The sequence below is a fragment of the Pleurodeles waltl genome, chromosome 1_2 (assembly GCF_031143425.1).
Source record: "Pleurodeles waltl isolate 20211129_DDA chromosome 1_2, aPleWal1.hap1.20221129, whole genome shotgun sequence".
Taxonomy (NCBI): Eukaryota; Metazoa; Chordata; class Amphibia; order Caudata; family Salamandridae; genus Pleurodeles; species Pleurodeles waltl.
In genome coordinates, this window is record NC_090437.1 from 1,153,318,445 (window position 1) to 1,153,333,677 (window position 15,233).

At 42.3% G+C, this 15,233-nt stretch overlaps 1 protein-coding gene across 1 annotated transcript in view; it reads right to left on the bottom strand.

Moving 5' to 3' along the window:
* Nucleotides 1–15,233, bottom strand: part of LYAR (Ly1 antibody reactive) — a 113,424-nt gene that overhangs the window by 64,997 nt on the left and 33,194 nt on the right. The window contains exon 7 of the mRNA XM_069202889.1: nucleotides 2,924–3,013. Within this exon, the coding sequence (XP_069058990.1) occupies nucleotides 2,924–3,013 (90 nt within the window). The remainder of the gene's footprint in view (nucleotides 1–2,923; nucleotides 3,014–15,233) is intronic.

Below are 15,233 nucleotides of genomic sequence, written 5' to 3' on the forward strand. Positions count from 1 at the left end.
TGCTACTAGTGTGCCTGCAGCACTGATTGTGACACCCACAAGTGTAGCTCTGCAAACTTGTCTCAGGCCTGCCATTGCAATGTCTATGTGTGCAGCTTTAAACTGTCATTTCGACCTGGCAAGTGCACCAACTTGCCAGGCCCAAAAGCTTCCCTTTTACTATATGTACGTTGTTTTTTTCCTCACTCTCCTTGGCCACCAACTTCCTAAATCAGTGGTTCCCAACTGGTTTCCTTCTGTGGACCCCCATTTTATCAGTATTGGAACTCAGTTAATCTCCATTGAATCATTACTGCAATGTGGGAACCCCTCCCAACCAAGTCATTACTGGAAGCGGGGACTCCAGCCTAAGCACTGTCAATTATTTGAACCACAAAACAATACACAAAAAAAGACAAAAACAAGCATTCCATCAAACACATACACAAATGATTTCACATTTTATTTAATTTGTAAACAGTTATAAATAAAAATAATAATTTTAATAAGAAGGTTGGAGCTTTTTTCAATTCAATTGAAGCCACACACCGTTTATTCTATAATCTGTTTGATGCACCGCCAAAGTCTTCAACTTTTTACGGAAGGAAAGTTCAGAGTTCTCTAGGTGGAGTTCTAGTGGGAGGGAATTCCATAGATTACCTGCTTTAAAAGCAAAAGACCTGCCTCCCCATCTTGCTTTCTGACCACGACAGATGTTAATCAAGGAAGCAGATGAGGATCTAAGTGATCTTTGGGGAATTTATAGGGTTACAATCAGCCTAAGAAAGGCCGGACCCTTTTTATGAAGTGCCTGGTGAATGAAACAAATGGCTTTAAAGTTGATACTTTGTTCAATGGGAAGCCAATGGAGAGAGGCCAGGGCTTTTTTGGCAGAATAGCCCATCAGTAGGCGGGCAGCAGCATTTTGTGCCACCTGCAGTCTCTTTAAGACATAGGATGGAGAGCTCATAAATAAAAAAACATTCCCATAGTCCAGGCGTGACAATATGAGAGCCTGAACGATAAGCCTTTTAGCCATGAAGGGGAGGAATGTAAACATTTTCCAGAAAGTCCTCAAAAGATTGGAACAGGTGGTAGCACGTTTTTTCATGTGACATTCCATCGTAAGACAGAAGTCCAGCCAAAAGCCTAAACTTTTTATATTATCTTTCATTAAGCAGGCAAGGTATATACAATAAAAAGGGCTGACCTATGGTTTGCTGTGGAATTATATAGTTATGTACTTCCATGTGCAACAGTTATGGCTCACAAAAATACTAAAACCATAATACGCAGAGGTCAGCAACACATTGTAGCTTATACCTCTTATATTCACATAAGACAAATTTGCTATGAGGTTTGCCCATCACCAGCACTGTACAGCCAAAAAAACAAACATAACCAAATGAACAGACATAGAATACCTGAAGAGATCTGTCACACATTAATGGACAGTTTGCTAGATTTTAATATAGTTAATTTACCGCAGGTCCCAGATAGCTATACAATCTGTCTGTTTTATACATCTCTCAAAGAGAGTCCGATATGGGATGATAATAAAAAGTGTCCATCCCAACAGATCCAGCTAAGCAGACAATAGTATATGAAATACAAAAAGGGGACCTGCAAAGCTACCAACATGCTAAAACCAAAAAACTGTGCATCTGCCTCCTACAGTTCATCATCCAACACACTGCTCACACTGCTACGTGCTTTATTCCATAACACAATAACCGCATTTCGGTGGTCATTGCTCACGGCATGGAAACACTTCATATGTAGGATCAAAACTAAAAAAATAAAAACAAAATCCTTCCAACTACACACCCTACACTTGTAGTGTGCTGCTTGTGTAGGCAAGCACTGCAGCGTCCCATACAGGAGTAGTTAGATCACAAGTCAATTTTGTGGTATGAGGTCAACATTTCTGAATTATAAGGAACTAATCATTAGGGTTTGTTCTTTGAGGCAAATACATTTTTTGGTTGGGCTAGAAAAACTACTTATTTACTATGCTTGCTTCCTTTAAGTAACCACACCTCAAAATTAGGAGTATTGTGTATCTATCTGCCAATAATGAGAGATTTTAGTTTAAGTCGTCATCACTCACCAAGAGTCCTGCTACAATTGACAATACAGTTGAAAGTGATGGTTGGAGACACACTATTTAATAAAAGTAATTAGTAATTAATCCAAGTACAAATAGCTGATTCCATTCAGTCTTTTAGCCTGTCTATAAAATTACAGATAGGGTCTAACCAAATAATTATTCACCCCATGCATAAAAAGTAATAGTGCAGGCCAAACTGATTGGCCATCCACCTTCAGAAATGGAACACCAGCAACTACAGACACGTTTTAACCTTGCTGATCTTACATGTGTTCCTAATTAGAGGTAACATGGCCTAACAATTCATGCCCCACAAGCAATTTTATGTATCTGCACTACTCCAAAGGGTAATGATCATGTCACAAAAACAAGCACTAGAATTAACGAATGTTTAGTGGCTAATAGATATTTAATATTCACATGGGCACCTGTCTAACGTGCATTTTGTGTGCCCAATTCCATATTCTATAGACGCGAAAATATGTTGCACTCTCAATTCAAAAATTCAAAGTGTTATGTGCAACAGTTTCACAGACACAGGTGGACATGGAATAAAACTCTTTTTGGTTCTCGATGTACAATGTAATTAGTATTCACATCTGGATATTTCTTTGACAGTGGAAAACATCTCTGGTATGAAAAAACAATGCGCTGACAGAAAAACAAGACAGAATAGCATTCTGTGTGTCACTATTCCCAACTTCTTCATGCCATTTTACATTTAAAAATGCACACATCCAGATGTATTACTTAGATAGGGATGTGGTGTATTTGTTACTGAGAGTTGAACAATCACATTGAAGTAAGTTTCCCCAGTCAAATAGATGAAAGTACCTTTCACTGTGCTCTCATCTGCAACATCATTCTCCTCCACTTCGGGACTAAGGCCATTTTCATTTTTCTTTAGCTTGTTATGAGGCTCACCTAAGATTTTAAAAATATAATTCCATTTCTAACCATATCATAGATAAAAATTAGTTTTCAAACATCACATACAAAACAAAGAAATTATTGAAGACAAATGCTTTCACTAAAATGCTTTTTTTTTTTGGTCACACCTGTGGCTGCGCATGAGCTGCTAGCGCTCTCTCTTGCAAGAGATACTGGTTACTAGAAGGCACTGGAGCCCGCCCATAACTTGCCATTTGTGGGCTTCACTGTCGCGCTCATTTGCTGCTTCTTAATTGGGCAGTGTGTGGCGGCTTCACTTCCTCTTATTTAGTCGGGAGCATGGACCACATACTGATTACTTCATCTTGAATGGTGTCCTTCCACTGCTGACAGTATTATTGAAAAAATATTTTTCTTTCTAGCTAGCTAGCTGAGTAGGGCGCAGTGAAAGCTTAATCCAGCATGGTGGTACTGGATTTTGAACTCAAATTGACTATGATAATTTAAACATGAACAATAAACTCTAAAGTTCGATCAGAGTGGTATCTTAAAACAATAAAAGTATCTATTTACAAACAATCATGAAAATAATATCATCTTCTGTTGATATAAGACTTAATTATTGTCAGTTACACAGAATGGTAGTAATATGGATTCCTATGGTCAACATAATCCTATGGAGGCAGGTTGTTTTTATTTATTGTAAGAGGTTTTTTGTAGGGCACACAAGGCACAATGTGAAACATCCACCGAAGCAGCAATATTAACATTGTTGATAAATACTAGTTAAGCAATATCTTTGCATTTGAATGTCATGGATCAAATCCATAAAACTCAGGTAGACCCCTAGGTCATCAATATCTCTGACATGGGTGACATGAACTGAACATTATATAAACAGAGTTATCAGGACCAAAGGTCAATTTAAGAATATCCCAGGTTCCAGACTTGATCTGGTAAATTTTCTGAGCAATGTTCAACAAGTGCAGACACGCTGCTTGGTAAGGACTCCACACCTCCCCAGAAATGATGGAGCAGAGAAGCATTTAAGTGCCAAACCTGTGCACTGAATCCAGTTTCTGATTTTACTCCTTCTGCGACCTCAGATACTGAGCACCACAAACCAAGTGCAGCATGGCAAAATCTAACTTGGAACCTTATCATGATGTTAGGGAGTCCACTCCATAGAATGGGTGGGGAGATTGGAGGGAAGTTAGGTGTCTGCTTTTATTTCCCAAAGGTAAATAACTTGTTCTTCTGAAGGATACTTCTAACCACAGAATACTCACCTTAAGAATGTATACCATGGCAGTACCTCCCAAAGGTGGAGGGACTAGGGAGTGGGCTGCTGGAAATGGCCCCCATTCGGCAGGGTTTCCACTGTCCTTTTGGCCTCTTTCAATTCTATGATCCTGTGCTGAACTTTCTTTTTCCTGGCTTCAGGACTCTGGGAACTTTACCACTGCTGACCAGTGCTAAAGTGCAAGTGCTCTCCGTCTAAAATAGTACTGGTAATTGGTTCATCCATGATTGGCATATTTGATTTACTAGTAAGTACCTAGTACAGAGAATCATGTGCTCCCAAGGCCTGTAAATCAATTGCTACTAGTGAGCCTGTAGTATTGATTGTGACAGTCACATGAGTAGCCCTGTGAGCATGTCTCAGACTTGTCACTGTAATGTCTGTGTGGGCAGTGTGGAACTGCCAGCTCGACCTAGCAAATGTACCCACTTGCCAGGCCCAAACCTTTCCTTTTAATACAAGTTAGTAACCCCTAAGGTAGGTCAAAGGCAGCCGCATGGGCAGGGTGCAGTGAATTTTAAAGGTAGGACATGTAACGGGGTGTTTTATATGTACTGATAGTGAAATACTGCTGATTTTGATTTTCACTATTGCAAGGCCTATCTGTCCCATAGGTTAACATGGGGATTGCCTTGAAATATCTTTAAAAGTAAGCTCCCCTTGGGAGCAGATAGAGATGTGGAGTTTGGGATCTCTGAACTCACAATTTAAAAATATATCTTTTGGTGTAGTTGTCTTTTTAAATTGGAAGTTTTAAACTGCTACTTTTAGAAAGTGGGCATTTTCTTGCTTACCCATTCTGTGCCTCTGTCTGGCTGTGGAATACACATCTGGGTCAAGATGACAGTTGGGCTGTTTGTGAATTCACTCTAGACAGTCACACAAAGGGAGCTGAGATATGTCCTGTATGATGAGTCTTATTCAAAATGAGTGGTGGAAGGAACTGACACTTCCACCTGAATAGTGCTGTGCCTGTTCTTATACAAAGCAGACTCCAACCCCCACAAACAGCGTATGGGGCCAGTACAGAGAAAGGCAGGGTCTTGTGCACTACAACAACTTTTCTTTGAAGTTTGCCTACTTCAAAGGCAGAAACGAGTATTGGGCCTCAGAGACCACAACTTCCAAACACTTCTGGGCTGAGGACATTCTGCCAGGGAGAAGAGCTGGATGCTGTAGGAGAAATTGCCACTCTGCCTGTTGCTTTGCTGTGCTGGCGTCCTCGTCTGTCCTAGGAGTGAAAGGACTGGACTCTGCTTTCTACATCGTGCTTTCCAAGGGTCTCCGAGGGCTTGCACAGAGATTACCTCCTGTTAAGAAGTCTCAGTGACATCAAAGACTTCATCTGCCAGTGCCTAGGCTCATCTGCTGAGAGTCCTGAGACTTGCCAAGTGGTGCCAAATCCAGACCCTGGGGCCCTTGGATCTGGAAGCTGGTGACCTGAAGAAAAATCCACGCACTGGCTGTTGCGGCAGAAAAATCAACGCAGCGCCATTCTCGCGGGTGCAGATTAACTACATCTCCTGCTTCAGTATGGATTCATCTTTGGTGTGCATCTGCCTTTTCTATGCATCACTCCTGGGCGTCATTTTGTTAATCGACCTGCACCGCAGTATCGCCTTTCCTGCGAGGAAAAGAATCAATGCATCGCCAACCCAGTAGGAAAAGAATTGACGCATGCTTGCTTTTCTGATGCATCACATCCTCTGTGGCCCGCATCATCTTTGTTTTTGACGTATCCAAGGTACACTGTTAAAAGGATACAACCACTGTTTCTTCAGGATTAAGACTCTTTTAGTCCTTAAAAAGTGATATCTCTACTTGTGTATGTTGGATGGCAAAAGGATAATAGTTTGAAGATAAGTCAAGCTGATAAATTTATCATTGTAGTTATGAATTGCAGAGACTATGAACATGAGATTTATACGTAATTGGAGGATACCACTTGCTACGAGAAAGTGCTGCATAATCCTATTTTTGCACCTACAAGCATAGTGAATAAATGTTTGAAGATGTGGTATAATAAAAGCCTAATGGATGAAGATAAATATATGTATTTACAGGTGGAACGTCTTCTGTACCCCGGTTTATATACTCTGCCTAAATTTCATAAAGACTTGCCTTTCCATCTTTGTAGATCTATAGTATTTGGTACATGAGGACCAATTGAAAGAAAATCGGAGTTTGTTGATGTATTTTTACAACCCTTTGTATTGAACCTTCCATCATTTATAAAAGATACTAAACACATATTGAGTTTGTGGAGTGATGTCCAATAGAACCCCAGTATGATTATGGTCACATTAGATGTTGTTGAAATATATACCAGTATAAGACATGACTTAGGTTTGCATGCACTAAGACATTTCCTTCACAGAAGATAAGCTAGCTTATGGGAGCATACTGAAATGCTTCTAGCTATGGTGGATTTGATTTTGCAGAATACTTTTTTTCTGTTTAAGAAGGAGTGGTACAGACAAAAACAGGGGGTGGCTATGGGCTTGAGGTTCTCTCTTTCTTACGCAAACCTCTTAATGGTGTGGCTGGAGGAAAAGTGGCTCTGAGGTCCAGGATGTGCCTGGTGGAACAAGTCCATTTTATATTGGGGTCGATATATTGATGAATGTTTCATGATTTGGACAGGAAATATAAGTGAATTAATGGAATTTTGTGAATATCTCAACATGAATGATGCAAATATTAGATTTAATTACCAATACAGTCAAACGAGTATAGTTTTTTTGTATATGGAATTATTCACTGTAGATAGTTATACAAAGCAGATTATATTGTGAAGCAACTTCCCGTAATGCCATTCTGCATGCATCAAGTGCACACCAGAGACATCTGATTAGGTCAATACCATTTGGGGAGATGTTGCGTGCCAGGCGCAATTGTAATATGGACATAGATTTTCATACATGTATCATGGATATGGGTACCCATTTTGTTGAAAGAGATTATCGAGCACAAGATATAGAACTGGCACACAACAAAGCTCTTAAAATATCAAGGAATGACACATTAAAAGTTACCCAGAAGAGGGTAAAAGATAGGTACAATTCCCTGTTAGGCATACTTTATACCGGAGGTGAAAAAAAGCCATGTAGATCATGTGCCGATTCTGAAATATTTTTGGGGAGACTAAGGAGGATTACGATTCAAGTGAGAATGTGAGTCAAGGTCTTAGCCTCGAATTTTCTAGGGACTTTTTTCCTAATTGTGTCCATCAACTTGTAAGAGTGTACACATATGTATCATATTCTAGTCACTGTTCTATGTATTTTAGTTTATTGATTTTTACATGTCATGGATGTTTTCATTCACCTATCTTTGGATAATTCGGGTTCCCAGAAATTATTCACTATGTTTCATTTATTTCTCTACAAATGTTAGTTCAATTCAACACATTATCAATGTTTTCATTTACATATTTTTATAAAAATCTGGTTCCCACACAGGCATTGGTGCAGTAATGTAACAAGTTGGAGTTTTTTTTTTTAAAGAATTATCCTGTATAAGTAATGTTGCTGGACGTTCAATAGTAATTTTGCTTGTGCACTTTTAAGCTGAGGTACTTTTTTATTCATTTTGCAGAGGATATGAATTGTTGGTTTAAGCTAGGTCTAAGAAATTGTATTAGACCATACTAGCTCGTAGCAAGATAGTAATATGGGGACCATGAATGGTCTCGGTTCTTCACGGTCGAGGGATTGTCCCCCTTCTCTTTTCATAATTAACTTTGTAAGCTAAGTGATGGTGTCACGGCACCGGTTTGGGACGCCAGATACTGCGCTCCCAGAGAGCGTACTCGCTGTACTATATGCTACCTAATACGGTGAGTAGGGCTGAGATGATGTTTGATTTTGGGGGTAACATGCAAATATACTATATCAAGTTTTCATCTCTCCCATTCAGGATCTCATCCACCCAGTGGTGCTTTGCCACAGTAATGTGCCCGGTGGTGGAGATTCTCAGGGATCGAGGCGTCCGCCTCATCGTCTACCTGGACAATCTTCTCCTGATCGAGCAGTCCCTGCAGGTTCTGTTCTCACATCTCCAAATGGCGGTTTCTTGCCGAGTCTCTCAGCTTCATTATCAACTGGCCAAAGACTGTCCTCACACCTACCCAAACACTGGTGTTCTTAGGCTTTGTGGTGGACTCGATCCCAGTCACGCTCAGCATAACCTTGCGGAAAATGAACAAAATCAGACATGAGTTGCGACACTTGATGGTCAAAACTTTTTTGTCCTCAACCCAAGCCATTTTCCCAGGGCTGTTTCACTACCGTGCCCTGCAGCGCCTCATGGTTGTCAATTTGCGGAAAGGACTCAAGTATTCATAGGTGGTCCCCGTAACAGACGGCGCACAAAAGGACATACAGTGGTGGCTTGCTCACTTAGAGGCATGAGACGGCTGAGCGATATTTGGCTCCCTCCATGACCTGTCATAGAGCCTGATGCCAGTGGCTTAGGATGGGGGGCGGGGAGGGGTTCAAGGGCGATGTGGTGCCTTCTCCACCGGAGGACCATGGTCTGCTCAAGAAAAATACATGCATGTCAACTGCCTCGAACTCCTAGCAGGTTCGTTCTCGAAATGTTGGACCAAGAACAAGGAAAATGCTGGGCACTGCTCAAGGTGGACAATGTTCCGGCAGTACAATATATAAATCACCTGAGGGCACCTGCTCCAGGGCCCTTTCAGATCTGGCCAGATCCTTCTGGGATTATTGCCTCTCGAACCAGGTCTCGGTGAGGGTGGAACACCCCCCGGGGTATCCAACCAGGTCACTGATTGGCACTCCCGACACAAGGTCTCTGGCAGCTGCATCCGAAACTCTTTCAGGCTCTTCAATTCTGATGGGGCCCATGCTCAGTGGACCTGTTTCGTTGCGCCTGGATCACCAATTACCCAGGTACTTCAGCTGGAGGCCAGACCCCAAAGCGACTGCCACAGACACTTTTCAACAGAACTAGCCCCTGGAACAGGGGCATGCCTTTCCCCCATTTGCCAAGATAACTTGCCTCGGCCCAGGTGCAGAGACAACAGGCGGATCTGGTGATGATTACTCCAATCTGGAAATCACAAGTCTGGTATCCGGTTCTACTGCAACTTTCTTGGGATTTTCCAATCCCTTTATCCCCTCCTTCTGGATCTCCTCAGAGATCCCGATGGGAATCCCATCCTCTAGTGCAGGAGAAATCCCTATCGCTTATGGCTTGGAGCATTACAGGGAACACTCAAAAGTCCTAGGAATTTAGGGGCCTGCTGCAGGACTCCTCTCCAAGGTATGGGCGGACAGCATCATTAAACGCTATCGATCAGTGTGATCTCGATGACTGGGCTGGTGTCACCGGTGATACTCGAATCCGGTGAGGGCGGAAGTTGCCATATTGTGAATTTTCTGGCTAATATACCTTTGGAATTATCGCCTATGGAATGCTTAACACCTTCAGGTCTGCAATCTCGGTGGGACATATGCCGGTGGGTGATCATCGGGTAGGAGAACATCCTCTAGTGAGGAAACTTATGAGAGGTATCCTCTTAGCTCCTTCTCCAGGAACCTAGCTACTCAGCATTGTGGGATGTCAACCAGGTACTTTAGGCCTCATTCCGAGTGTGGAGGTCTGAGGCCTGCCACACTAGCGTTAATGTGTTAACTCAGTGCCGCCTGGCTGATTACAACCTTGTGCTCTGCCAGCCTTTTCATAGGATATACAACCACCCCTCCCTCCCCCCACCCTGCCCCTAACCTGTCGTAATGCACGCTGTCTGACCCACGGGAACGCGTATTGCAATGTTCTGTAGCACACCTGGGGAGGGGTTCTTGGACCGGGGGAGGGATAGAGAGAATGCCACCATGCCATGGCGGTGGTGTCCTCCCCTCGAGTTTGGTGGTACCAAGGTGGGGCAGCCAAACTCATAATGAGGGGCTTAATCTATTTGTGTTTATTTCTGGCCAATAAGTATCTTTCTCGCAAGAAACTTTCAGCCAAACTGGCCACCCTGCTGTGCCTCATCTCTTGCAGAAGAGTATTGGGTGTTCAGGCGCTAGACATTACCAGTAGAATATTCACTGTGGATGGGGTTACTTTCCACATTTTTAAAACAAACCAAATGTAATTCACAGGTGGTATCTTATCCTTTTTTTCCAGATTCCCAGAAGTTAAGATTGGTCAGATGTATTAAATGTTATGAAGCCATGATGGCAGATATCCGCCCCCATGGGGAGTGGAAATTGTTGGTCACCCTCAAGAAACCTTTTCATGCATTTCTCTCACTGAACATTGCTAGGTGGGTGATGCAAGAAGCGGGCTATGATACCATCTGTTTTTGGGGCCCATTGCCTCAAAGGCGTTCTCTCTTGGGGCTTGTCTGGAGGATATCCTCAGTGTGGTGGATTGGTCTTCAGACTCAAACCTCCAAGAGGCTTTAATTCAAACCAGTTCCTAATATGGCATCGTTCGTGGTGGGGAAACTCTTGACTCCGGCCCGACATAGAATTAAAAATTTACTAAGTATCGCAACGGAAAGTTTAAATTCTTTTAAGGACATTGAGGCGATGATTAACCCACCCATTCTGGCATGCCTAGACCCACCCTGGGGGACCACTTTCGTAAAGGTGAGGATAAATCGCATGACATTTTTTAAATAATAGTTATATATTTGCCTCTACTGGATTACTGTTTTATTTGTTGATGATTGTTACATTACTCAAATCCTATTATGTTGCTGCGGGTATTGAAAGTCATAGCAGTATGTTCTTTTCATTCAGAATCTGAAGAGTCCAAGCAAGAATGAAGACGTGGTTTGTTGATTTCGGTCACCGAAAGAAAGAGGGGGTGGCAACAGCGACAAAGGACTATCTGAGGGCCATGGACAATTGATTGGCTGTTTATTTACTGTTGATCTCTCCCAAGTGGTTATGAGAAATGTAGTTTGTTGTTTCATTGGCGTCTGGAATAAAGTGGTGAAGAAAGCAAAGCATAATCCTCGCTCCGTGTCCTTAATAGAATTGAAAGTTTCCCTTACTATGTCTAAGAAATGTTTCATTGTAGCCTAGATGTTTGCTCACAAAGATTGACAGCAAGGCACCAAAAGAAGAGTCAAAAGATCTTGAAGAGCAAAGTACAATGCCAGCTGTCTTAACCAGCTTTAGTAGGAAGATGTTTTTTGAGATTTTGAGGATAAATGTACATAACTTTTTTTCAGTTGAATACCTTATGTGCGGTTCAGGGTGTGGCTAAGCAATGTCATGTGTTAGAAATTCAATGATATGAACAAATCACTGGCATTGCCATGGTTTATTAATAGAATGAATCTCATGTAAGCCTTTCAACAAATTGACTACAGAATTAGCTGTGTGAATCCTAGATCACCCAGGGACATGAATAGCATTGGAGTAGCAGAGTCAGAAGTAATTTCCAACCAAAGGCTGAAGTCCAAAAGCAGTAGGGAGCCAGGGAACCAAAAGATAAATTCACTGAGGGGTTCCAAAAACTTGCAGATCTGCACAGATTTTATCCCAGGTGACAAGAACATATAATAACTGATGCTGTGCAAGTAAGACTACGATGTAAAATATGGGTCAAAACTTCTAACCCATCTTTGTTTGTCAAGTAATGATGGATATTTGATATATAATATAGTTGAGAAGCTACTTGTAAAGGGGAATACAGAAAAGTAAAAACGACACACCTCTCACTATCAGGCCTTAAATATATCAGAGCTATCCCCCAGGTTAGACACATTTTATGGGTTATGAAAGATTGAAAACCCACTGGAAGAATTAAAGTTTTTTTTCTATTGCAAATTCAAGCAAAGTTATCTGAGAGCCTTGAAGTCCATGGTTATTCATTGATGTCCATTTCAAACAAGGGTCGTGGATGTTTGAGACAATAAGACAAGGAGCCAACACGGGTTTCACCCCCTGTGGTGTGTCTACCTGGGGCTTTTTCAAGGCTAGTGAATGTAATCACAATAACTCCAATATTGGGTACACTTATTGTTGGTCATTATATTCAATCAGAAGCAAGAGCTGTAGTCTGGCGTTGCTGGCAGTTGAAAGAGATACTGCAAGCTTGTGTTACTGTCTCTTCAGTAGGGTTTTTTGGTCAGAAAGACGGTAGTACTAGTTTGTGAATGCTCTACAGAATGTGACGGATAGCCTACACCGAAGTCAAAGAGACACTGTAGAGGTACAGTTACGCTAAACCTCAAGACTGTTACACCCGCAGCTTCTGTAATACCAGCGGCAAAAATCCAATAGCAAATCCTTTTCTCCCTCCAACACAGAACCCTCTTCAACCAACCGGGCATCTGGTGATCAGGCAGAAGGAATGCCCACTAGACACTAGGGATTTTTTTTTTTTTGTTTATTTGGTTACGGGGAAGGGGCCCCTTAGGCAAGGGTCGCTTCCCTTAGGGGGGCATATTATCTATGGCCATTTCTAATATTTTTAGGATGATCTGGGGCAGAAACCACTGGAACGCAAGGGATGTGTGTGCCCAAGGGGGCGCCTATTTTCTTTTTAGGCCCATCTGCCCCAAGTGGTGCAGAAGTCAGTTAGGCACCAGGGATAGTGTGCGTGTGTTATTTGTTTGGGGGGGAGGGTGTGGCCCCTTGGGCAAGGGTCACGGTCCCTTGGGGAACATATTATATATGGCCATTTCGGGGGGGTCGTCGGCATAGAACTGTTGCCAATGTCTGAGATCAGCCTATTTTTGTTTAGGCCCATCTGCATATATATATATATTTATTTTGTTTGGGGGGGGGGTAGCCCCGTGGGCAATGGTAATATTATTTATGGGCATTTCTGCCCCCCTTGCAGACAGATCGGCCTATTATTTTTCGGCTGAGGGGGCAGAAGCCACGAAGACACCAGGGATTGTTTTAGTTTTGGTGTGGTGTGGGCTGCCGCTTGGGCAAGAGTTGGGGCACAGAACTGGTGGCCATTTCTGCCCACCCCCAACCCCCCTATTTTATGAAGGTCCATCTGCCCCCAAGGGGGGGGGGGGTTTAGGGGGGAGGGAGCAGAATCCACTTAGGCACCAGGGAACATTTCTAAATGCTTGGGGGTGTTTGTCAACTGGCGAAGTATTGCATTTGTGATTATAACAGTTTATTTCTCCTTTTTGTTCTAGTTCAAAGCTTTTGCTTCCTTTGTTGTGGCTCCTTGCAGTTTTGGCAGTGGTTGACCTGCTGTTTATATAGTTGCATATTTTAGGTAAGTAAAACAATTTACTCCAAAGGGGTATTGTTGCCATGCATGAATGACATGTTTGTAGGTGATATACTAAATGCAGGATTGTGTGTGAAATTGACCTTAGATTGGTGCACAAGAATATTTGTCTTGCCTTATGCCTAATTTGTTTTTCTTTTTAGTGGAATATCATTGGTGATTGCTGTGTCTGTGCTGAGAAGTTGCTGATGAGTCTAGCTTTTTCAGGCAAGTGAGTGGTATAGTTTTTGAGTACATAACTCTTTGTGATAAAGACACACTTTGTTTATGACTTATCTTACACAGTGGTGGTTTTTGGTGGTGCATTTGTCCAGTTACTTTTAGTATGAAGGATCATGGCTGGCCGCATGATGACCGCTCAGCAGGTTGTTGGTATGCTTTTTGAATCATTGTCTGATCATCATTATGAGACTGACTGCATCTGAGGCAGAGAAGGAAGTGAGAAATTCTGCCAGTGAAGGAATCTTGGATGATGAAGCCACTCTCAGTGCAGATAAATGGACTGTTTTAGAGGACGACACTGATGTGCCAATAGTGCAGCAACCTGGAACTGAAAGGATTTCCATTGGAAGACCTGAACTCTGGGTTGCCCCAAACATGGAGCAGACAGATTTGCTTGCCTTTACTGATCTCCCGGGGTGGGGAGTCAATACGGAAAACGTTTTGCCCTTCAATTTCTTTCAGTTATTTATAGACAATGTATTTTAGGAAGAGATTGTTGAGCAGACTAAATTGTATGCGAAGCAGTATGTGAGGGACAATGCTGCCAGACTTAGGCCACACTCTAGAGCTACCCAGTGGATTCCCACAAATTTGGACGAGATGAAAAAGTTCTTGGGTTTGACTTTTTTGATGGGGTTGATAAGGAAGCCGTCACTGGCTTCTTATTGGTCTACTAGCCCCTTAATGGCAACGGCTATATTTCCTGCAACCATGAGTTGTAATCGGTATTTGCTTCTTCTTCGGATGTTGCATTTTGTTGACAATGCTTTAGCCTGGCCACGAGATCACCCTGATTTCTGACAGCCTTTTTAAGATTTGGCCTGTTCTAGATTATTTTGTAGATCAGTTTTCAGAGGTCTATGTTCCAGGCAAAGAAATAGCTGTGGACGTGTCTTTGGTCCTGTTCAAGGGGCACTTGGTTTTTAGGCCGTACATTCTTAGCAAGATTGGACGGGATAGAATTAAAATGTATATGCTGTCTGAAAGTAGTACAGGATGTGTGTATAATTTACGGGTCTACACTGGCAGGGATTCCAATATTGACCCCCCCCGTTTCCACCCACTTTTTGAGTTAGTGAGAAAATTGTGTGGGAACTTGGAAGACGACTGTTTAACAAAGGTCACTATTTGTACGTAGATAACTTCTACACTGGAGTGCAGTTGTTCAAGGAATTATTTAGAGTGGACACTGTTGCTTGTGGCACAATCCGTTCAAACCGAAAAGGCTATCCAAGGGAGCTTGTCTGTAAAAGACTCGATAGGGGACAGTGAAGTGCCTTGCAGAATGATGAGTTGCTGGCTCTGAAATTTACAGCCAGGAGGGATGTCTACATGCTAACTACCATCCATGATGAGAGTACTTCCCCCGTGATTGTTTGGGGTCAGATTGCCGAAGTGCGCAAACCTGTGTGCATTTTAGATTATAATAATTACATGGCCGGTGTAGATAGAGTTGATCAGAGGTTAGAACCTTACACTGCTGTT